The sequence below is a fragment of the Marmota monax genome, unplaced genomic scaffold (genome assembly GCF_021218885.2).
Source record: "Marmota monax isolate L192 unplaced genomic scaffold, Marmota_monax_Labrador192_F-V1.1 WCK01_AAM20220418_F8-fsc00030, whole genome shotgun sequence".
Classification (NCBI taxonomy): Eukaryota; Metazoa; Chordata; class Mammalia; order Rodentia; family Sciuridae; genus Marmota; species Marmota monax.
This window is the reverse complement of record NW_026691988.1, coordinates 7,019,574-7,044,723: the sequence shown is the minus strand read 5'-3', so window position 1 is coordinate 7,044,723 and position 25,150 is coordinate 7,019,574. Positions and strand designations below refer to the sequence as shown.

Below are 25,150 nucleotides of genomic sequence, written 5' to 3'. Positions count from 1 at the left end.
ATTTAAGTTAACTAATTTAATCTACATACAGATTTTAGATCAGGGGATATATGGAAAGTTCTGAGTTATTATTCATTGTGTGTCAATGACAATCCACATAACCATGGGCATACTTAGCACCCTGATTTTGATCTCTGCATACAATTTCCCACTGAAATGACTAAGAGCACCTTGGGGGAAATGGCTGATTCCAAGAAGAGAATGAGGAAATGTGTTTATTAAAGTCACTTAAAATAAATAAAATCGAAAATTCTGTTCTCCAGTGATACAAGTCACATTATAAGTACATATGACTAGTGGCTATCAAACTGGACAGCAGCATATTAGACATTTCCATCACTGCAGAGTTTCTTTTGGAAAGCACTGGGCTAGCAATTAGAAGACATTTAAGAGACCTAAAAACCAAATACAGTGTGTGAAGTTGTTTCAATTTTGATCATACAAGCAAATATCATTTTTTTGATTGATAAGAAAATTGAAATATGCCCTAGGAATTAGAATATAAATTATTGTTAATAATGTGTGATAATAGTATTAGGTTATTTATAAAGGTGTTCTATATTTAGATATACTCTGCAAGTACATAAGAATAGAATGTTATATTGTCTGGAATTTAAAATACTTCATTAAAGACTTTTGATAAAGGTAAATGTTAAAAATTGTTAGGAACACAGCATATCATAACAAAACTCACAGCTTCTTTCATTGCTTTGCTTCCATTTTTTTGGTGGTGCTGGGGATTGAACCCATGGCCTTTCACACATTAGGTAAGTACTCCACTACTGAGCTACATCTCCAGCCAATCTGCATTCTAATTTTAAAATATCAGATGTAACTTATACAAATTTATAAACATGTGTATTCTTATATATATTAGAAGCAAAACCATAAAGACCTAGTGTATGGGTCTTAAAAAGTTTACTAATTGCTCTATCAAAAACCTTATTGGCATAATTAGGCAAGGATGATTAAAACTCGAATGACTGAGCACAGAATTCCAGTTACTATAGTCTTAAATAAACTGCTCTTGTGCCTAAGCAAAGTTATTTGGAAAATAAGATGTAAAACCTACTGCACTATATAAGTGGCAAATATTTTACATTTTAGAGGTATTCAAATTTTAAAATATTTGGGGAATCATACTTTGTTTCAATTAAAAGTATTGCTATGACAAAAATATCTGGATGGCTTGTTCAAAATTCCAGTTAGTATTTGACATAAGTACGAATTACAAAAGTTATAGACTGTATGAAGTACTCTTAAGTTAATAGCCAGCTCATTTAATGAATGCAAAATGCCTTCAAAAATACCATGTGTGAAAACTGTGCACTATTAGGTCAAATTGGATTATCAGTGGAAATATATGGAATGGCATTATGTTTTAAACAAGCAAATCACAAAAATGCATGAAAACACAAACAGTGGTTTCCCCCTATTCTTGGTTTTGCTTTCTGTAATTTCAGTTACATAGAGTTAACCATGGTCTGAAATTATTAAACAGAAAATCCAGAAAAAAATTCATGATTTTTAAATAACTTTTATTACAGTATAATGTTATACTTCTCCTATTTTATTGTTATTAATCTCTTATTATGCCTAACTTATAAATTATCATCTGTGTGTGAGTATGTGTGTGTGTGTGTAGAAAAATCAGAGTCTATAGGATTTGGCACTATCCATTGTTCAGGCACAGCCAGGAGTCTTGGAAACACATACTCCTTGGATAGAGGGAATTATTATATAATATTTTGAATCAAGATTATATGAAATATTGGTAGTAAGTGTTTCAATAGTTAGAATTGCTTGATACAACTTCCAGTGTTTAGCCCAAAAGTTTGAAACATTTTAGAAATCACACATTTCTGTAGTATCAGAAGCTAGGCTCCATGACATAAAACAAATTGAGTTATCTGTTATAGCAGACTATTAAAAATATTTGATCAATGTAAATCAGTAAACCATACAGTATATATAGAAGCACTGACTGTTATGTCTCAATTATTCAGTTGTCGGAAGTGACAAATACTACCTTCACCATGGAATGTACATACAGGACTTAGTTTCAGCATTCAGATATTAGAATGTGTGCAAATAGAACCCACTGTGTACTAGAAAACACAGGTTAACAAAATAGAGCTGCTACTCAATTTTGAGTTTCAAAGATAACCAATATTTCATTAAATAAAATTTAAATGTTAATATATTCCCATACTAAAATTTTTTAAAACTTGAATAACATTAAAAGTCCTGTGGCAAAAAATATCAAACTATTTTCATAAATATTGACATTATTACTCATAATATATATTTTATATAACATATATTTTATATCAGCATCATATTCAATTCTGAATGTTTTTTGCCTAAACAGTGTTTGGATTGGCCAAAAGTTATTAGGATTCTATGTTAGAAAAATAATCAGGGTTTTTCAATTTAGGTAATGATTACTGTTTCCAGATATACTTACATGCTTGCTGTTTGACACACAGAATGCATTTTTCTCTTATTTTGTTTTTGTGGTATTGGAAATTCCCAGCTTTTTTTTTTTTTTTAAAAAAAGAGTCTCACTAAGTTGCTGAGGCTGCAATCCTCCTGCCTCGGTTTCAGGAGTAGCTGGGAGATTATAGATATATGCCATCATAATCAGCTTAAAATGCATTTTTTCTCTACTACTACAAATACAGGTTGTGTCCCAGGCTAGGTTACAAAATATGCATAAAACTTAACTATTAAGTTCATCTCTTAATCTAACTAAAATACTAATAGCATCAGTCAAATTCTATGCTCTGGATACCAAGGACCAAAGAAAAACAAAGAAAGGGTTTCTCTTGTAGATCCAGGATCAGGTCTAGGTAAAATTTTGAAATGGCTGCCACTTTGCCCAGACAAGCCTCTAATCCCTTTTCAGTGCCCCTCTAACATCCCAATGGTGTTTATTTTCTCACCTCTCAATTCTGTGTGATATGCTGAGTCCTCTCCACAGAAGGCCTGCCCAAGCCTGACTAACTTGGAACTTCTGACTGTCCACATGTTCTGACACTCCCTGTCCCACACTCCAGCCCCCAGACATCTTTTACCAAAGTACATGGTATCTGAGAGAGGCCACAGGAAAGTGATCTCACTGAATTAAAAACAAATGTGCCTACAATCTTTCTAGCTGTATTTTCATATTTTAAAAAGTAATTCTAAGTGTCACAAATACTTAAGAAGGGAGTTTTAAGATGCTCACAAGTTGGAATATGAAGGCCCAGACTATGACAAAAAAAGTTCTATAAGGGATCAGGCCACTCCAGTTACAGTGCTTGCAACCTACAGCATCAAATATGACTTTCCCCTTCTGAATCTCCATCTGCAGGAGAGTGAGGGGGTTTTCCTCTGAGTAGCACAGGAGGACTGAGGGGAGGACCCTACAGCTGGCTTGTTAATGTTGGGAACTGCTTTAAATAATTTGTGGGAACAAATTTGCATTCTTATTTACATTTGGCTTCGGATTAGTTTGGGAATTTGTTGTATATTCTCAACACACATCTACTTCAGGGTTATAAGGAAAATCTCCTTTGATATTAAAACCTGAGAGCAGATGGTCCATCATGGATTAGTCACAAGCATTGACAGTTGCTTTTTTTATTCTGATGGTCAAATACATTGCAATTATTTTCTGTCTAGATAACTTCACATTTCATTTAAAATCTAACCAATCTCAGAGCTTTGATTGTCTAGTGATAGAGCATAGAAAACAAGAATTTTGAAACAAAAAGTAAACTATGTAGACATTTAAAAAAATGTTTTCAAGAGGAAGGAGATACTGACCCAAGGGTGATCAATGATCTTAGTCACAGTAAAAACATGTTTTCCTTCATCATGCTTGGGGGACCAGCTCTCATGAAAATTTCCAGCCTGTCTCATATGAGTAGTACCAAAAATTAGAAGAGATTTTCTAGACATTAGATGTCACTTTAAGACACCACTCCTCTATGTCTAATATGTTAAAAACAACAATAATATAACAGTTTTTCAGTGAATGAATTTTAAGACACCAGTGATGGAATAATAATTACCTGCAAGGGACTCACCAGGGACCTGTTTTTAGGTGCTGTAAATGCTTTGAGAACATTGTCTTCATCTTCTGATACTGGTGTCATTAAAACAGAGCTTGTAAGAATATTCTAAAAAGAAAGAAAATATTTGAAATTTAAATGAGCTTGGATAATATGAAAGCCAACAATCCTAACACTGTTGAGAGGAGATTACTATGAGATGGTACTCATTAGCATGAAGAAATGCAGGCATCTTCCAGAAAGTTTCTTCCCTGTGAGCTAAAAGGAGAACTCAATGATGTACTAACCCTCACACCACTGTGGCAAACACCACCAGAACCCAAAAAGCTTTGGGTCCCATCTTATTCTAAGCCTGGGGTATGCACTTAAAATCCATCTTCTAAATGAATTCATAAGTCCATGCTTTTAAAACTAAAGGATATTCTAAGCTCTTGGATATGGATTGTTTATTTCATATACTGAGACAGAAATATTTTATAGCTGTATTAAAGGCAGTATAGTTCAATGACAAAAAGCCACGCTTCTATGGATTTTTAGAATTTAGAGCCACATTTTTAGAGTTCTAATCCAGTACCAGCCCCGTGAGGTATATAAACTTGAATAAATGACTAAGATACCAAATTTTCTAGTTGCTATAATGGAAGTGATAATGTTATCAATCTTATAGGGTTACTGCAAGGATTACATGAATTAACTCATCTAAAGTCATTAGATTAGGACTCACCACTTAATACATACTGAATAAGTATTAGTAATTATTGTTTGCTTAGATTCTCCATAAGATATAAGGGCAACTATTCACTAATAGTAAACTGGAAAAATGATGGAACCAAGGCAAGGCAATCCTGTTGGCCCTATGCACCCATGTATTCAGAACCAAACCTTGGGAAGAAAATCCACATATACTGATATGTACAGACTATTGTGGTCTTTATCTACTAAATAATATAGACAGAATCTGTTTTGAATACATAAACAAAAATTTCAACTTTATATTCTAACATTAATAATCATTTTTTTTTTAAAATGCATGAGAGGCTGTTTTGAAACCAGATGCACTAAAGAGTGAGTATTGAAACCACAATGGCCCCACATACCACACATAGGATTCTGAGTCACTAGTGGAGCAACTTGGGCACTGGTGCATGGGTACTTACTGGTGGTGCCTCTGCCACAGGTGATGCCTGTGTGAACAGTTGAGCATTCAGACTGTCCCCTTCCCAGTGGCTTGAGCAGAAGAAGTTTCCCGCTTTATCAGTTGGAGATTCTACCTAAAAGCAAACAGCAAGTGCTTGTCATTTCTACCAGTACTACTTTCATGAAATATTTATTCTCAGTAGTAAATTTCTGGTCAGTCTCTCAAACATTCAACCTTGCATGAAAATAAATCCAAGAGGCAAATTATCCAACTTGTTAAGAGATGCCTCTTGCCAACAAGCTACTTTGATCCTTGCAGGTTACATCTCCTTTCTTCTATACTATGAATTTAAAATACTACCATTTGAGTGTGAATTCCTATTTTTCTATGGTCTCAGAAAGTGAGGGAATATGTCATTCAGGGTAACTTGAATTTGTGTTCCCAGTGATAGTCATTCATATTTGGCTCAGAATAAACTGTTTCTTATTCCCTTAAAAAAGGGAGAGAGAAAATGGAATATTTATCATCTATCTATATTTTTAAGTATAATAAAAAGCTTCTGCCCTCTCTTTCCCTTATCCTAGCATCTTCTCTATATAAAGTTGATAGAAGTGGCTTGGCTTTCCAAACGAAAGGTTGCTGCCTACACTCTGGCAGTACCTTTTGAATGCATCTTGTATGAAAATCTTACATGAGAAGTGGTGCTGTCGCACAGCATCGAGGCCAGGCACATCAAAATGCACGAAAGAACAAAGGCAGCAGGAGTCACAGCTTGTTCCTTCCATAGGGTCTTATACTTACCTCCTGTTTGATTTTCTTCAGTAAAGGTGGGCCATTCTCTTGAAACTCAGCAACAATGCCAGATTCATCTGACTCTTGTTTGATCACATCCTGTAGATCTTCTACTAGATGAGACGGCGTCTGAGGCTGTAGGGAAGAGTGGACATTTTTGCATCAGAGGAAAATTCCTATCTATGCTAATAAGTCAACCACACTCAAGGACTTTTCCAAAACTTACTAGCATCTTCAGGGGACCATATTTAATTTCTTGAGCTGCAAGTGCATGTTTGAAAGGTGTGGGTGTTCTTGGCGAGCTTTCTAGGATTGACCTTTTGATAGCTGGAGTTCTAAACCTTTAAAAAAGAGAACAAGCAGTGGCTTAATATAAAAGAAATGTAATGCTCATCACTTTGTTTTATCTATCAAATTTAATTTTTTTCCAATAAACTCTACCACTGGTACGGAATTGGATATGTTTATAAATCATATCCATTCACTAGGGAGAAGATAATAGTAGACATATCTTCAAAATATTATATATAATATTATATAATAATAGTATATAATATTTCAAAATATTATATAGCCTTAAGACTAAAAGTGCTAAAATATTATTCATCTTTCCTGATGTTTCTGAGGATATGGGAAAATGCCCTCAATCTATATAAGAACTATAATAAACTTTGCCATATCTGATATCATTGACAAATCAATTTATATATTCATTAAAAGGAGATTCACACTAGAAAACATGTTAACCTTTTAAAATTTATTTTTTGTATTTGGAAGTAATAAGAATGGATTTCCTTCAAAGGTTTCTTATAATTCAAACTGATTTTCTCTTCCATTTCTTTGAATAGGTTAAGCCTTCATCAAATAAAAATGATTGTTTAATCACACCTTGGCTTTTAATCATGATATTTCTGAAGATGTCAGAGAAAATTTAAGAGTAAAAATACGACCTATGTAAAGAACCACGATCAATCTTATTTTGAAGCTTATAATCAGAGAAGAAAGAAGGCTGAAAATCTTTTTCAGTGAGAGAAAAATTCAGTAGGGACTGAATGAACAAACAAACTAGATGGAAACATTTTATTAAAACTGCCTCTGCATATACAGAAATTGGAGTGAACTATAAAAGGCAATTTTGTTTATTTTCCCAGCTTCTACTTCTAGTTAGTTCTAACATTCCTAGGACAGACATATTCTGTCTGGGAATATTTAATATTTTTAATACATATAAATACACTAGCAAATTACTTACATACAAATATATCAGATAGTTGGGGGTTATATTCCATTAATTAGTTATAACCAAGATAAATAAATATTTTTTTCTTGATCCAAGAACTTACATGGTGTTTTCCTTTTGAGTTTTCACAGTCTGGTCTCTATGAAACGGTGTTGTAACAGTCAATTTGTAACCATTGAGAGGGGTGGAAGTTAAAGAAGGTGTTTCCAAGTCTAAGCTTTCATGGTTACTGGAAGTGTTTAAGAACTAAACACAGGAGAGAGAGAAAAGAACTACTTAGATTAAACAGTGATTCTCTACTCAGCCCAACTTCAAAATCACACCTAGATAATAAGCAAGTATGGTTTACTGACCCACTATGCAAAATAATAGATATTAACAATCATATGGTGTTGAAGAGGGTATTAATTTACTTCAATTGAGCATCCAAAATAAAACTAGAGTCAATACTGAAAAACTCGCAAAATCCTAAGAAAATATTATCAATAAAAGACACTTGCGATTAAAGAAAATGAGACATGCCCTTTACTAACATTAAAAAGGTTATAAAGTATTTCTTTTAATAGTCAGGAGGCTGAGGTAGGATCACTTGGGTATAGGAGCTTGGGCAACTTATGAGACCCTGTCTCAAAACCAAAAAACAAACAAAACAAAACAAAACAAAAAACAGTGACGACAACAAACTAACTCAGGGTACTTGTGTAAAGAAACTGTTTTTAACTTTGAGTCCATGTTTCTCAGATGTACATACCTATATACTTAGACTTTTTTCTGGAACATCATCTATTAAAATGTTGCAGAACTAACATTCTGCAAAACACTGCTTGGAAAATACAGACAAAAAAAACCCTATACACACACACACACACACACGTACATATACACACATATGTGTACATATATATACTTATATACAAATATGTATGTATATACATATGTATGTATACATATATTTTTTTGGTGGAGGTATCATTTGTTTATACTTAAAGCTATTCTCCAAACAAACGCAACAGAAAAAATTGGAAAAACATTTTAAAGTGCCGGATTATCTATTAATTTCAATTATTTTAATAATTTAGGAACACAAGTGTCTGATAAAGACTATAATTTCTATGCCTTAGAAACACTATATGAAATGAGAATATTCTTTGGCAAAAGCTTCACTAGTAAAATATGACACATCTCAAAAGAGCCAATGATGAAAATTTTAAATTTTCCTTAAGCGTTTGTTCCTCATCCTTTCCCTCCACCTTCCCACTCAAAGAGAGATTGGAATCTAAATTTCCAGTTGCAACCCAAATGGTATGTTTTCATAATTTGGTTCCCTCCTTTCTGGGGTCAGTGAATCACATAATGATAAATGAACAAAGAGGCAGAAAACATGTTAATATTTTAAAAGAAAGGGATCACACAGGACTAGAGAAAGAGACAGAAATGCTAAATTCTAGGGTAGAAGGAAATAAGAGCATATCCCATGCAAACTATCTTCCAAATAAAGTAAGAGAGAATCAGGACAAAACCATCAGCTAGCCTGCAGCCAGCCTAGGCTCTGAGAGGCAACAGGTCTCAGCCACAGCTAGATTCAGTGCCAGAATGAAATCAGCAAGGGCAGCAGTAGTCATTTGTTCCAAAGGATTAGTTTCTAGATTATTAAGGCTCAGGTGTCTGTTGCAAATTAGTAACAGCTGTGCAGAAATTGTGTGCTACCTGCGAGGGAGAGAAGGGCAGGCTTTTGACAGGGGAACGCTTGGGACTTGCACTGCTGACGTCAGCAAATAAGAAGGAGCTAGAGTCTCCAGTGGCTAGGGGGCTGGCCTGGCCCCGCTTTTTTCGAAGGATGACCAGTGGAATTGTGCTGTGCTTTGCAGGAGGTAAAGCCTTGGGAGGGTTGTTCACCCTCGGGTTAGGCTCTCCTACAGGGCTATTCCCATTGCCCTCTCTTTGCTGAAGCTGGAGCCCTTTGCCTGCGGAATGCTGTCTAGGTGGAAAAGCTGCTTCTTCAGAGAATTCAGAACTGCTGAGATCACACCATGATGAAGAATCCTGAAACAATGTGGGAGGCACAGAACTCTGAGACAGTGTGCGCAAGTTGTGTGCCATCATCACCTGAAACAGCACTGAGAAAGACATGCTAAGTGCACAGAAAACCTGGGGCCCATATGGTGAACTTTTTCCAGCAGCAAGGGTACCAGTCGTTTGTCACCCTGCATTAGCAGGAACTGCTCGAGGTTAGTCCTACAGATGTGCTGTGGGGAGCTCCTGACATCCTATCATTTACATGCAATATAGAGCAAAGAGAAAACCTTTCTAGAAGGCACACAGTGGCGATATCCATGCCCTTTCCAGCAAGTACACAATAAATGTTTTTTAACCAACTAGGAAACCCAGGAAATGAAGTGAGTGTCTGCTGAGTGGGGGCTGAACTCCAGTTTGTTTCACTAAGAATGATTTATCTTGGTGAACCAATGGGACGGATAATTAATGTTCGGTATTTTATACAGAAAGCCACATCTACCAATGAACTGATTATTTCAAATACACTGGAAGATTGCTTTAAGTTCCCAGTAAACATAATTCTTAATATGCTATCCAAAAGCAAAGCAATATTCTAGAGAAGCACAAAGAAGTAAGCAAAATAAAAGATCCTTTAAAAGTAACTCAAACACCAATTCCATAGCTGGAGTTCTGCTTTATAAGTCATTGGCTTTGTTATTGTTATTATTTTTAAATATGCTCTTTGAAGGATAGCTGGAGTCCTGCTTTATAAGCTTTATTTTTTTTAAAATATGCCTTTTGAAGGAAAAGTTTAACAGCTGTCTTTTGTCTTGGTAGGGTATGATATGAGATCTCTGCAAAAATATATTTGTTAAGTCTAAATTCATACGTTTACCTATACATGAATTAAGACCAATAACATTTACTATAGAAAACGGCAAAGAGTTATGAAATGAGTTTTCTAAATCCCTTCCAGAAACATTAACTTGCCTTAGTAATTCTACTTACAGAATCTATAAATTGGAGTGTTTCTGCAACTTCTAAGAGGTTCTTAACATTATCCAGAATGGTACCCTGGTGGACGATCATGCACCTTGCTGGCGAGGCACTTTCTTCAGGTAGGGAGCTGGGATCCACTGGCAGAGATGGAGTGGAGTGGTGTTCCCCCAAACAGGAAACAGGTGCACTGTCTCCATGAGGTCTGGTGTGGTCGACAATGGAGGTGCTGTGCCACCCTGGGTAGCTGCATGTGTGGTTCTGTGTCTGAGGAAGGGGGGGTGGGGTGAGTGTAGAAATAAAGAAAAAGTGGGGGAAAAGAAAGGAAGAAGGAACTTAAAGCAATGATGTTGCACAAGGTATCTGATGCTGTTGGAGGAAAGATAAAAGTAGTTGCATCATCCAAAACTTATGCCTATGAAACAGTTGTCAAGATGTTTCCTTTTTGTCAATGCAAGCCCCTGCTTTTTAACAGTACTAGAGTTTATGCTTATGTGATTACCTTCATTGTTATCATTTTGTTAAAACTTCAAACTATGCTACAAAGTACAAAGTTTTCATACTGACTGTCTTAGGAAATCAACTTGAACACAATTCGCAAAAGGTCCATCAATGTTGAGTTAAGAATTGTCTTATTTGCATTCTAACCTACTAAAAAGCTAGAGAACTCAAGAGGTTAAGTTGCTTTTCTGTGTACATGTTCCTGATGCTTCTATCCCTTTCTAAGGATGTAGACTGCACCGAGGCAGTGAAGGGCTGCCAAATCAGCGTGGTTAGGAAAGCAGAAGAGCAAATTAACAGAAGTCTCCTTTCAGCATGACCACGCAACAGGAGAAATTGCAAAACATTAAAGTTAAAAAGTGGTTGAGTGGTCAAACTAACATGTGCACATAATCATTTTATTATTTAACAAAAAAGAAATTTACCCCTAAGAATACCTACTAGGTATCACTTCTCTTTTATTCACTTTGTTGGCTAACTAGATTTGTTACAAAGTACAAGCTGCTTTCTCAGTTTGCTGCCCAATTATTAAAAAAGATATCAGAATTCAGTAATGATCCACACAACTTTCATGCATGCAAACAAAAAAGACCAGTGTTATTTATGCATCAGTGTTTTACATCTATACATATAAAAATATGTATATAAAATAAAAATATAATAAATATATATTTAATAATAAGTATATAAAATATACATAAATCTTTTTACATTAATACTGAATGTACATCAAATCATGTTTGCAATTATAAAACAAGGACAGATTAAGAAAGTGAGAGAAAAAGAAAAAAAGTTAAACAAATAGCATATAGTACAAAGCTTTGTAAAAAAAAAAATATAGCACTTCTTTTATTTTATTCTTGCTAATCTTTTAACTGATTACAGTCCTGGAGAAAAAAAATGGCTTGATGAAAAGCACAAATGAATTTTGTTTCTACTGTAATACAAAAAGACTACTTCCAATTTAGTTAATACACATTCTTTTTAAAATTTATTTCTTACATACATGACAATGGTGGAGTGCATTACATAGTTAATACACATTCTGATACCAACAGTATTTTTTTTTTTTTACTATCAACTACTTCTGTTTAAACATAGTTAACTGATATATAGAATTGTGGCTGGGGTAATATTTAGAAGAGAAGAAAAAGGATACAGAAGAGTATTGGGGTAAAGCTGCAAACCATCCCCCCAAGTACGTAGTGACATTCTTACCGGTAATGCCTGCTGTCCTTTGAGCTCATTCTCAGTTGACATTAGGAGCAACTCTAATTCCTTTATTCGTTTTTCTTTCTCAGGGTCTTCATCATTATAGTGTCTCTGAAATTAGAAGTTAAGGGGAGGGGAAGCAAAGGTCTGATTGGAAAGTGGTTGTAGCCTGGAGTCTTAAGGTACCACCACACAGTCCAAGGAGCCTCAGTGTAAAACCAAGACAAGTCAAATATTTCCACTACAGAAATCTTTCTGAATGAGATTTCAAACTTAAGGTAGTGATGGGAAATCTGAGGCTATAGAGTGGATGCTGCCTAATGAATTGTTTCAACTTGAAACAATGAACATCAGAAAACCCTCCAGAACAAACCCTCCAAGAAGCCAAGATTGGTAGATTGTTGGCCTGAACTTTACCCTCCTCTCTACTATTCCCTTTTCTTTTTACTTCAGCTGCTCAGGTGAAAATAAGTGTCTACATAAAAGAAATAAAGTATTTCTTAAAAGCACTGCCTTGCCCAGATAATGAGTTTCTTTATAAGAGAATCTTACCTGAATGGCTGCAGCAGCTGGCTGAGGAACATTAACTATATTTACATGTAAAGCTACAGGATATGGAACATGACTGGAGACCTAGATCAAAAAAGGGAAAACAAAGGCCGAGTCATTCATGGTTACATACGCTTCAGGGGATTTGACTTCCTGAGGTTTTATTCTGGGACTGAAGGGGGAAAAGTACTCTACTGATAAAATTCTCTAAACAATTAAATAACAACAAAAAACCTACTTTAATTTGAAGTTTAGCCAGGCCTTTTAAAAATGGCTGAACAGCTAAAGCAATACAATGAAAGAAATTTAAGGTACTCATCAGTCCCAACAGGAAGCATTCCTTAGAGAAAAAAACACGATGGAAATATAATCTAAAATACATTTGTGAATGTATGAAACGTTTTCATGGGAAAAGGAGATGGTACTAGCTGATTGTAACAAAATATTTTTCTGAGAATAATTATGATGTTTCGATAAAAAGCACAAAACCTCTTATGATAATCCATTCACCTGAGACCTTTCTGGAAAGTCTGTAGTCAAATCCATGGAACAGAGAAAGAAGAGTAAAAACTACTCATGAATATGTTTTGCCTAACATTTGCGTATGAGGTCTGTATTCTTGGATAAATTTCATCATTTATTATTGTTAGTTCAAAGATTAACATTCCTTGATTTTTCTTCTTTTCCACTCACTAAAAATCCTTTCTTTCCATACATATAAATGTCTAGAAATGAGGAAGGAATCACACTAATCCAAAGAAAGATAAAAGGGAACATTGGAGTATCAATGCCATAAAGCTCTGCTCTTGAATCAGAGTAAAAACGTAAACGTTTACTGAATCAATAACTGCATTTTGGCTAGACCACTAACAGAATTAACAACCTATCCATTGGTGTCAAGCTATTTTCTCTCCAAATGTAATATTACATTCACTTTTCATTTTGGAAGAGAAAAATATTAGACTATAAATGTATCTTTCCCTTCCCCCATTCTTCTTCAGCAGTACTTTAAGAAAATTTACATCCAAACTCTAATTTTAAATTAGAATTGAAGTAGTGAGTTAGAATCAAACAACTTGGATTTTACCTGGCAATACCATGACTTGTAATCCTGGACAGAATCACTTAACCATCTCATTTCCAGACACATGACTCAGGGATACCCATATTTACCCTGATCTATTTCAAGGGGTATAGGTGAAGATTGATCTTAGTTATGTTTAGGAAAGCTCTTTGAAAACAATATAACCACAAGTATTATTATTATCGGTAGCTAAAATAACCATGTCTTTCACTAAAGTAAATTCTCAGGAATGGCTTACGTTTTGTGCTTCGGAAATTTGGTAATAGGAATAGTCATTGCTGACTGAGGGCTGGCCAGTTGGAGGGAGTTGAGATGAAGGTGGGGCATGAGCAAAACTCATCAAGTGATTGTTTTTCTGGAAGCCTGTGGCCACTGTTGGCTGGCTGGCTTTAGAAGACTCCTGCAGATAACCTTCCTGTTCCACCTTCCTACGCATTGTAGAATTCCAGTGGTTCTTGATAGCATTATCAGTTCTGCACAGAAATATAGCACATAAAAATTTTACAAACAAAAATTTCAATTCAGATTAGAGTTAATTGACAGAAAACTGTTTCTAACAGAAATCTTTATTTTGGTTCCACTAACAGTTGTTTTCTCTTTTTAATTGTTTCGTTCTTTTCCACCTGCTAAGATCTTGCTTTCCCTGTAGCCAAATTTAAAAATCCATAGATTTCTCTTATTTATATAATCTAGAATGTATGGATCTTTCTATAAACTCTGGTATCTTTTCATCATTTTGTGTCTGAGGTAAGGGAGTATTTTCAACACGATAACCTTTCAGTGTTGATCCTGACCATTTGTGGTACAAGACTCAAATACAACCTAAAAGTTCTAGCTGTCCTAAAACAATTACTCCTTCAAGAATGGCTTAGCAGGGCCTACCCACCACAAAAATCAGGGACTTGGCAGTGTTTGGGAATGACAATGACACTGTCTCAGTGTCTACTCTTTAACTCTTATATCACTAGTGAGAAATTTGGAGTCAAAAACCCTTCCTACCTTTTGAAAAGCATCCACTGTTCTTACAAGCCAGACAGAGGTGAAAGGAAAGGGAAAAAGGGAAAAATGATAACTCCCGGATATTTTCAAACTGCAAAGCATTTTCATTAATGTCTTTCCATTCTCGGGAAGTTTCTCAATTCAAAAAAAGAAAAAAAAAAAACCCAAAACCAAAAAACCATTTTAAGACTACCTTTCCCTATTTTCATGGGGGTGAGGGAATGTGTGATAAAGTAAGAGGAAGTTGAATCACCCCTTTAATTTTTAGAAGAGGCAATAGTATATCCTCCATAGGGGAGAAAAGGCCACCTTTGACAAATCTCTTGGATTTTCTAAGCTTTTACTAAACCCCGAGGGAGGAAATGCTTTGGAGCATCACAAGAAAACACAGCATAATTCATCTTTGAAATTACCCTTTCTCCATTTTTATATTAAGAAGCTCAAGAATAAAAATATCTTTAATATTTTCTACCTTAAAATCTATAGTTAAAAAGTATTTTCCAAAGTAAGAAAATTCAGTTATATATTACTTAAGGGAGGAATATGGGACAAAAATGAGCTTCCATAGTCATTCCTCATAATAAGATCATTTTCTTGCCTTGTTCACTGAAAAAAAAGCTTTATATTGACATTATTTAAAAACCTGGAAAAAGTATGATAACTCTAGAAATACATTATTTCTTTATTCAAAGTAAAAAAAAAAAAGTTAATCATGTAGCATAATGAAGTGAAGCCAGGTATTTGGAAAATAATAGCTGAGCAACTGCCAAAATGGTAGCCAGTCACTAAATTGGCCGAATGAATTCAGACCAAGGACAGACTGTCTACATTCAGTTTCCTTTTGTGTTTAGAGCTCTGCAGTTTACAAAGTGCTCTGACATTTATTTTACTTTGATCCTAACATTGGCTCTGTGATATAGATTATTACTTATTTTTGCAAATGGGGAAACCACGGCTAAGTAAAGTTCAAAGTTTTAGCCCAAGGCTCACCACTGGCTGGATCCTAAAAGTCCTCCACTAGATAAACTATAGGATATTTTCTGGTTCTAAATAAAACATTATTGATGGTATGTAATTTGTTCATACATTTAAAACAGAATGTTAGAATCCCGCTCCTTCATTCTTCCCAATCAATATATTTTTTGACATAGTATTACCGTCCAGGCAGTAGCTTTGCGATTTCTGCCCATCTGTTCCCCAGTCTCTTGTGTGCCTGGTAAATAATTCTGTCTTCCTCTTCTGTCCAGGAGGTTTTCTTAACTTCTGGATTCAAGTGGTTATGCCACCTCTCCCTACATTGTTTTCCAATTCTCCCTTTTAAGTGCTTGGCAATAACAGACCAACGTTTCGGACCGTATTTCTGTACAAGTTCTATCACCTTCAGATAAACACACAAAAATAACCTGTGTTTTAATGTTATGTAATGAGTCATTAATCATTCTTCAGTGTTACAAGTTCTTTAGAAAACTTCTAAAAGTCTGCTTCCATTCACTGGAAATATGGGACCAGAGTCCTTTACTTCCTGTTTGCTCACTTTACCTGCTTCCTTGGCTGGGGAAACATCCAACAAAGATGTCTGGGGAATATTCTTAACTTTAATGCACACATCCATGAAAACAAAACTTACTCTCTGATCTTCTTCTTTGGTCCAAGGACCCTTGATGAGCTCAGGGTTTAGCACTTTCTGCCATCGGTGTTGGCACTGCACATCTGTCCGATTCTAGACAAAGTATGCACCATCATAAAGATAGAACACCATATGCATGTGAAAACTTTGCTTAATATGAGTCATACAGAGAAAATATGCAATGAAAACATTCAAGAACACCTTAAGGCATGTGTAGAGAGCCCACCTTTCCCTCAGTACTTACAGGCTAAAGAATGTACAGAATACATCAAACTTGCATATAAAATTAGAAGCTTTGCCTCCTGTGCCTGTCAATTTAACTTAACCTTGACCTCAGTCTGTGGCATGTGAAGTAACCTACATGGTTACAGACTTCTTAGAAATTCCAGTTTTTCAGACTTCAATGGAAACCCACCAGAAAGGAATATAATAAAGTTTGCTTCCCAAACTAAGAGATGTGCATTCAGGAGCACAAGACATTATATTGTGGAAGGAGCAAAGATGATAAAAGGTAGGCCTACTTTATAGGACCTTGCAATCTTACATGAAGGGAAAGGCAAATATATAATTAATTATGACAGAAGGCTGAATTCAATTCATATGCAAGGAGAGACACAAAGCAAAGTGCCATGGAGGTGGGGAGTAAAGCATTCCCTTAGGAGGAGAAATTCCTTCTAAAGAAAGGAATCCAAAAGAGCTCTGGATGTGGACGTTGGAGGATGGTCAGAACTTTTGACTGGAGAAGGAAAAGGAGAACATTCTAGGAGGTGAGATGAAAGGATCAAAATTCCAGAGGAGGAAAGCAGAAATGAATTCCACCAAATGAGCTTATGGAGAGAAGTAGGAAACAGCATGGGAGCTATAAGTTGGGGCTATGTAGGGGGACCTCTCTGTATCAGGTCAAAGCAGTTACTTAGTTTGTAAGACTGTAAATCAATGGATGTGTAATTGATGTGATTCTGCAATCTGTATATGGGCTAAAAATGGGAGTTCATAACCCACTTGAAGCAAAGTGTGAAAGATGATATATCAAGAACTATGTAATGTTTTGAACAACCAACAATAAAAAAAAAAAAAAGAAAAAAAAAAGACTAAGTCACCATTGGTGGGTTTTGGTTATGATGTTAAGGGTTAAACCCAGAGTCTTGCACATACTGGGCGAGTGCTCTGCTACTGAGCTACACCTCCAACTACTATTGTTGTTTTTGAGAAGATAAGATACATATGCATTTTAGGAAGCTGATCTGTCAATAGTGTTTGGGATGGAGAAAAAAATGGAAAGCTACAAGTGGGGAAGCCATTGGAATAGCCCAGATGAGAAAACAGGGGGCCTATCTTGTGACCCAACTATGGAGTGTAAAGGATGAGGAGACTACCAAGGAATTCCAGCTTTCTTCATAACTGCTTAGACATAAGGGACAACAGAATGGGATAGTAAAAAATATCCTAGCATTTCAAACCTGAGTACCAAACACATGGCTATTTACAAAAATGGGGAATTCAGAAGCTGAACAGGAAAAAATATCAAGTTTAATCATCTACTACGTAACAAATCATCAGAACGTTAATTTATATTATCTCAAGAAATCAAAGATAAGCAAGAAGCAATTGTTTAAGATGTTGTGGAAATGTTTTAAAATTTATTTAGAAACCCCCAAAACATGCATTACAAAATGTAAATGATGAGAGGGCATCTCTCCCCCTACTTCTTATATATGAGCAATATGTGCTATCTTAATAGCTTCTATAAGAATATTTTATTTAAATCTTTAGGAGGAACTTTTCTATTACAAAGAGAATAAATCACTAACTTACCGGGAGATAATTGGCAATGACTTTCCAGTCATCTGTTCCATTCTGTTCCACCAGCTTCTTGAGTTTTTCATCCTAGGACATTTAAAGATAATCCTAAGATATCAGTCATTTACTGAATAACTCTGTTCAAGTTCTACTGAACAACGGAATTAATGCAAGGATCCAGGGGGAAAAAAAAAACCCTACTCAAAGTATCCAAATACAGAAAATAAATTATACTGGTCTAGAGCAGAGATTTATTTAGAGTCAGACTAGAGTTTTTATTTTGGCTCAGCTATTGATTAGTTATACCAGTTGCATGTATTATTTTACCTTTTCGGACCTTACTATTGTTATCTATAAAATGGGAATGCTGATATCAATAGGATTGTCTGGGGATTACACAGGGTAATTATGCAAAACATTTATAATAATCCCAGGCACCTATTCAGTGCATAATATATGACAACTGTTAGGAGTTTTACTTAATGATGAAGAAATAAATTTCAATATTAGACTCAGTAGCCATTGAACTATGATAATAGATAAGATCTTGAATAAAAAATAGAATATTTCCAGTTGGTTCAATCTCTTTCATATGTTAAAAAAATAGAAGATAACTTTTTTTGATACTTAAACTTGAATGCATATATAATGTAATAAAGTCATTTGGTTTTTGTTATCAATATATGCAGTTTTAAATGAGGCCAAAGCATATTAGAACACAGAAGACACTAAAACATTCATGGAAAATTGGTTCTTTCAGTTCATGCACTATTCACTGTCCCATCACTTCATAAGAGTCGTTCTCAATGTGCTTTTTATGTTTCTGCAAAGGTAACATCCATTCACAATACAGGTCCCTGGTACAATACAGACACAACCAGGAACCAGGTTAACAACAGAACTTCTATTTCCCTAATGATCATCCTAAGTGCACAATCTCTACAGGTAAAATATGAATTTCCCATGTGCCTCCCTGGAAATCCTGTCTGTCTGTCCAAAGGTACTCTGGTTTAAATGAAGCAGAATGCAATGAAATTGAAGAGAGTTAATATAACTTATATTTAAATTAAATCTTCTATGATCGGTGGCAATTTTTTGGAGAACATTAAAAAAAGAAAATTTTCCTCACACAGTAATAATTTAGCTTCAGAAGGACTTTTCCTTTCTTGAAAGGATTAACCTTTTGATAAACTAGCAGAAAAAGAAATGTGGGGAACAGTGATCCTTCTACCCATTACTGGGTGGTTTTAGAGCAAACATTCATACCCATATATGGATCTGTGAAAGATCAATACCAAGAGTATTAAATGAATATATTATAAAGGGGTAAGTTCTATACATGTTTTGTTTTATTCCTTGTTTTGTTTTTGGAAATAGCAATTCATTCATTTATTTAGGGAGTATTATTAACATCCTACTTTGCAGTGGTGAGTAATTCTGGGTTCAGGAAATACAAAGATAGTGATGTTTAGCTCTACCCTCAAGAGGCTTGCAGTCTCCTGGGAGAGATGCAGCTATCACATCAACACTAAGGCAGAATCTATACCCAAGGGCAGAGAAATGAAGAAGGATGCTTCCAGCCCTCTTGGAGGAAGCCAGGGATGGCTTTACAGAATGGCCATATCTTTGTCATTAATGAAGAAATGGTAGGAAGTGGTGGGTCTCAAGAGAGAGAACTGGATAGGCAGAGGGAAACAGATGGAACATAAAGGAGAAAGGAGAGGACACGTGGATGAGTGGGGGACATAAGCAGCCAAGGCCAAGCTTTCAAAGACCCTCCTAATGAGCTATAGCACCTGGAGTTGAGCTGGAATTTTGTTGTTCATAAATTATACACTACCATTTTTTTTCATGCTTTGATAATATGATTATTTACCTCTTCCCTGGTCCACCTAGTTTTCCCTAAGTGACGCTTTCCAGACTTGGGAAGCAGCCCATCATAGTCATGGTCACACATTTCAATGTCTTCATCATCCTCGTCACTACTGTATATGCTGCAGAAATAAGAATGGCAGACTTGGGCTGAAACAAGAGGATTTAAACTATTGGATTACAAAACTTACATAAAAACTCCTCAACAAGCTTTTCAAAGGTTATGAAGATGAAACTTTGGAAACTTGCACAACAAGATTGTTTTCTGCGTTCTGTTGCTCTAGTATTGTAAACTGGTTCTGCTGTTATTGGTATCCACAGATACGGCAAAGGACCTGGCACTGTCTTACTGCTCTGCATGTTTGGACCTGCTCTTATTGCTAGATCAGTGACAAGTTACACATTTGGCAACCTTCCAACCAATGAAGGTTTAAATTTAAAACTTAATGTTAAGACAAGAAAAAGAATAAGAGCCCGGGTCCTTTATATAAGTGCACTTTCAAAATCTCTGGGATATGTCACATTATTTAAGTAATATCTCCCAAATACAACAAACAAATCACTTATGTTATTCCAACAGGGCTGGCATTTTATTACAATAAAAATTCAAGAAATAATATATCCAATAATATAATTATAGTCATTCCTTAAGATGAGAAGATTACAAGAAGGTAAGAGGAAAGGATTTTAAAGCCTGAGAAAGGATAAGACCATCAAGTGATCAAAGTGTTTTGGCACTAACATAAATATCAAATTGTTCAAAACCCTGGGCCTGAAGGACCCAACTGTGGCCATGTTTACATGACTCAGTTTCCAAAGTAACTAAGTGAATAATTAGGCCACTTAATAGTCAGAATCTTTTTTACTCTTATTTTTTCTATCTTTGACTAAGTGATGTTTAAAATATCTTAAAATGTACCCAATTCAAAAGTAAGGGATTCCCCCAGAAGAAATCTATGGGTTAAAAAAAATTATTGTTTTCAAAAGAGATTTTCCCTTTACTAGTTGACTAAAATATGAATTTTGATGAGTTTTGACAAAATTCTATACTTAGTTTATTTATCATATACCGAAGAGATGAGAGTAATTTCATAGCTTACTCTCAGCTGTAATTTTCTCTATAAAACAAGATATGAAAAGCTATACTACCTTACAAACTTCATTAAAATTTGTCATTGTAATATTGAGAAATCCATCAAACTGAGACTGATTGCTTTATGATAAAAGCAATATCATAATGCAAATTATTTTAAAAAAGGAAATTTACATTCATAAAAGGTTTTATCTTACCTAACTAACTCAGAAGCATAAATTACCAACTCCCTACAAGTCAGGCAGAAGTGCTCATCAAAAACTCTGAGTTGGGATTCTAATGTTTAAAACTATTATTTTGAGAAACAATCTGATGATCCAGGTTGCATGGTGACAAGATGTAATCTAAACTTCAAGTACAACTACCAACACCCACACCCACACACACACATACACACACACACACTCACAAATCCCATTAAAGCATAGTCTTTTTTTTTTCATTTAGTTTCTATCCTTTGAAACAAGAGTCTATGTTTAGTACTGGAAATAGGAGGGAGTAAACAATCAATCATAATTACAATAATAATATTGACAAGTCAATAACCATTAAAACAATTTCCTTTTAACATAAAATACAGTATTATAAACAAAAAATTAACATAAGCCCAGAGCTGTAAGTCTGCATCTTTTGAAAGGTTCCTAGTAAACTCCTTAGAAAGCCATCAAATGAAGTAGCTCCTTGTGAAGTATCATGGATAGCAAGAAAACCAAAGGAATTTGAAAGTAGAGTCATAGGCTCAACTCAAATTAACTTTTTAGGTTTGGCTAGACCTGGAGACCTGAACTGTGGACATTTCCCAAACCATTAACTGGGCATATCCCTTGGCAACAACAATCTAGAAACAAGCAAAATATTCAGCTGCCCACAGGGGGCAGTCCATCTCAGGTGAGAAAGAACTGGAATCAAACAGGACCAGAGTTCTCTAGAGGATAAGGTGTCAGTCCTAGTTCTGCCTCCGCCTAGCTGCGTGACTTGGCCAAATCACTTCCTCTCTCTCGAGACTTCGGTTCATCGCTTATACATTAGGGTTTGGATTCTATTTCTAAGGTACTTTCCAGCGTGCATGAATGATACCTATATGTCTTCTGTGATTCTTTGAAATTAAGCAAATAGGCAAAACTGTGCAAAACCAAGGTCTTGGGGGAAAACGTGGCATGTGCCTTCTGCAAGGGCCATGAGGACAGCGGGACCAGACCAGGACTGCTATCAGCAGGCTTCGCGCGGGGGCTCTCCTTTGACCTTTGCATCTGATTTCCTTGCTCTAAATTGTCCTGCCCGCCTCAGTAGCATGATTAATTTCTGCTAAAGACCTGAAATAACTTTTCCTTTATCTGCTCTGACAAGATCTCAGACCCAACAGTCAAAGGACTTTCAAAGGCTGATTTCAGGCTTGATGCACTCCTCCACCTGCTAGACCCGGTGTGGTTACAAGAGTACAACTATGAATATTACATTCTGTCAAGGAAACAAACCGTGCAAAGAAACGAAAAAGAAAAGAAGCGCTGGGGGTTGGGAAGAGGGAGGGGAGCGGGAGGAAGTGCCTTGTGGCCGCTACTGTGATTCTAGAAAAGGGGTTCAGACTATTTCGCTGACCTGGTTAATAATCCCTGCCGAGTTGACGCTCGCCCTGCAAGAAACGGCTCGGAACCCGCAGCCGGGTTTCTCTTCCCCCTGAGCCAGGTTCAAGGCTCCCGCCCCTCCCCTCCGGGCTACCTGGGAGCCGCGGGGAACCTGCGCAGCCCCGCCCAGCGGGGGCAGCCTAGTCCTCGGGGCGCGGAGCCTGGAGAGCGCCTCGGGTCAGCACCCCTTCCCAGCTCCCTCCTCCTATTGCTAGTTTCTGCTCTCAACAAAACAGGTGAGCTTGATTGCTTTCCTGTGAAGTCCAAAAAACGAAGGTGAAACCTCTCAAGGGGTGGCATCCTTGCCCCGCGAGGTCGACCCCCGTGAGAGGGGTAGGGGGCCGGGATTTACCTATATCGACCCCCTTTTCTTCCCACTCCAAGCTACGCACGCACAGGCGTAGCTCCAGGCCCCGGCCAGCCTCGGGGTTCTGCAGCAGGGCTCACGCCCACGCTCGTTGCAACTTCCAGAGCCACAGGAGGACCAATGCCCACCAGTACATAAAACAAATAAGTATGAGAAAATCAAACAACCCGAAGAAAAGCAGGCGGGTTTGCTTTGCCTTCACGGGATTTTTCCCAGAACGCCTTCGCGAAGGTCGGTCCGATCGCCTTTCCAGAGGCCGAGAGACTTAAGGCAGCTGCAGCAGGGCGCGGGCAGGAGCAGGGACCTCAGTCGCGTCCACGTGTGCGCACTGCCTCGGGATCTCTTGCCCAGGAGAAGAGCCCGCAGGGATTGCATCCCAGGTGCGCAGCAGCGGCCTTGGTGCTGAGGGCCTCTGTCCCTTTGGGCTGAGTGGCGACCACTATGGCCACTGAGCCAGCCCCCGCAACCTGTTCTCTCAGGCAGCCGGGGCGTGAAGAGTCCGGAAAATCCCCGGGGCTGGTAGAGGCTGGACCGCCAGCAAGTGACAGTTCCTATGAGTATTTCCCTCCTCCTCTCCCTCATTCCATCTGTAGGGTCAAAATGTAAGGGCATTTCACCCATCATCCTAACCAGCCTTCCCAAGTGCGGTGACATGTGCAGCGCGAGCGCGTGTGGGTGCGCGTGCAATGTTTGCAGTAGAAATAAAAACCTTCCAGAGAATAACAATTCGAACCTTCAACCAGGGCTTATAACAATTTGCAAAGCCTTTTCGTCCCCTAAAACCTTCTTTCCAGCCGCCTGTCAGCTGACACTCTTCTATGCCTCCATAATGAATGAATGAAATTTAAATAAACTACCTGCAGCTACTAAACAATCCGGCATTTTCCTATATCTGCCATATGCTCTGCACTTTCAAATCCAAACATATCTCAATGCATCCAGCAGTTAGGCTGCGACTCTCTTGCCGACACCCAGGGCATCACGCCAGGCACCTGGTGGGCTCCCCTTGGCTGGTGGACACCGCTCTGCCCCCGGTTGGAACGTGCTTCTTTTTCCCCCCCAAAGGGAAACATATACCCGTGCAACTTGCAAAAAGAGCCGCGGGGCATGCTTCCCAATGTCCTGATGCATTTCCCGCAGAGACTCTTCCATTCATCAGTCTCTCCAGCCGCTTCTGCGGCCGAGGCAGGGGCTCCAGGTCCTCCCGGGTTCTGACAGCACCACAGAAGATCCGGGAACCAATTCCCACCTGCTCCTAGGCGCCTGGTGCCCCGCGCGTCCCTGCCCTGGGCCGCCCTCTTGGACTCCCCGTTACCTGTGCCGGGGTCTCCGGGCCATGGCGCGGCGGGCGCGGGGCTCCGCCGAGAGCCGCGGGGACGCACCGGCTACCGCCTCCCGCTGCCCGCCGCCTTGCCTGCGTCCCTCCCGGGCTGCGCAGCAGCGCTCCGCACTGCCGGGGCGAAGTTTCTCAGGAGAAAGAGGAGGAGGAGGAGGTCACGAAGGAGGAGGAGAAGGAGGAGGAGGAAACAGGTTGATATTAAAGTGTAAACTCTGTAAACAGAGATGCCATCAAACAAAGAGCTTTGGACACTCCCCCTCCCGCCAAATCTGGCGCCCCTGCAGTGCGCACGCGCCCTGCCCGCCGCCTCCGCGGTCGCCCTGGATGCAGCCGGCGGGCTGCTGGGCCGGAGGGGCCGCCGCTCCCAGCCGGTTCTCGCGCCGCCGAGCTGCGCCTGGCGCGCCGCAAGGTTCGGGAGGCGCGCGGGCCGAGAACCCGGGGAGGGGCGACCGGGGACTGCGGCGGCGCCTTTTCTTGGGCAAACCCCGCTCCCGGGCCACGGCGACGCTGGCCCGCGCCATGTCCCGCTGTGCTGCCTCCCCTTCTCCTGGGCAGCTGCACCACGGTAGCCCCATTGTGGGTGCTCCGGGACACGAGAACCCGAGCTCGCCGCGCTCTCAGTTGCGAGGGTGGAAAGGGGTGTGGGAGTACTCTTACATTGGGGATTGGATTTTTAGACTGGATTTAAAACGCAGCCGTCTGGAGATAGGGGAATTGGGTGGTGAGTGAATAGAGGATGGGAGTTCCCCCCCCCCCCCCCAGAATGTTTGGCCAGGTCTTTATAATTTTTTAATAGAACATCTTTAATTTGTTAGTGACAAGGGACACAAATACGAGTAGGCCTGCAGCTGTCGCCACTTGCATAT

The 25,150-nt window shown here is 38.0% G+C and overlaps 1 protein-coding gene across 3 annotated transcripts in view; it reads right to left on the bottom strand.

Moving 5' to 3' along the window:
* Positions 1 to 24,498, bottom strand: part of Myb (MYB proto-oncogene, transcription factor) — a 33,121-nt gene extending 8,623 nt beyond the window's left edge. The window contains exons 1-15 of one of the 3 annotated variants that reach the window (XM_046449934.2): positions 24,261 to 24,498; positions 19,868 to 19,985; positions 18,007 to 18,078; positions 16,192 to 16,284; positions 15,722 to 15,942; positions 13,804 to 14,038; positions 12,485 to 12,565; positions 11,939 to 12,043; positions 10,232 to 10,486; positions 8,936 to 9,271; positions 7,332 to 7,474; positions 6,215 to 6,329; positions 5,998 to 6,123; positions 5,216 to 5,329; positions 4,074 to 4,166 (exon numbers count right to left, since the gene is read on the bottom strand). In XM_046449934.2, the coding sequence (XP_046305890.1) occupies positions 4,074 to 4,166; positions 5,216 to 5,329; positions 5,998 to 6,123; positions 6,215 to 6,329; positions 7,332 to 7,474; positions 8,936 to 9,271; positions 10,232 to 10,486; positions 11,939 to 12,043; positions 12,485 to 12,565; positions 13,804 to 14,038; positions 15,722 to 15,942; positions 16,192 to 16,284; positions 18,007 to 18,078; positions 19,868 to 19,985; positions 24,261 to 24,283 (2,130 nt within the window). In that variant the 5' untranslated portion in view covers positions 24,284 to 24,498. Of the gene's footprint in view, positions 1 to 4,058; positions 4,167 to 5,215; positions 5,330 to 5,997; positions 6,124 to 6,214; positions 6,330 to 7,331; positions 7,475 to 8,935; positions 9,272 to 10,231; positions 10,487 to 11,938; positions 12,044 to 12,484; positions 12,566 to 13,803; positions 14,039 to 15,721; positions 15,943 to 16,191; positions 16,285 to 18,006; positions 18,079 to 19,867; positions 19,986 to 24,260 lie in introns of all 3 variants that reach the window. The other 2 variants (XM_046449926.2, XM_046449945.2) reach the window with 2 other exon arrangements.
* Positions 24,499 to 25,150: the final 652 nt, after the last annotated feature.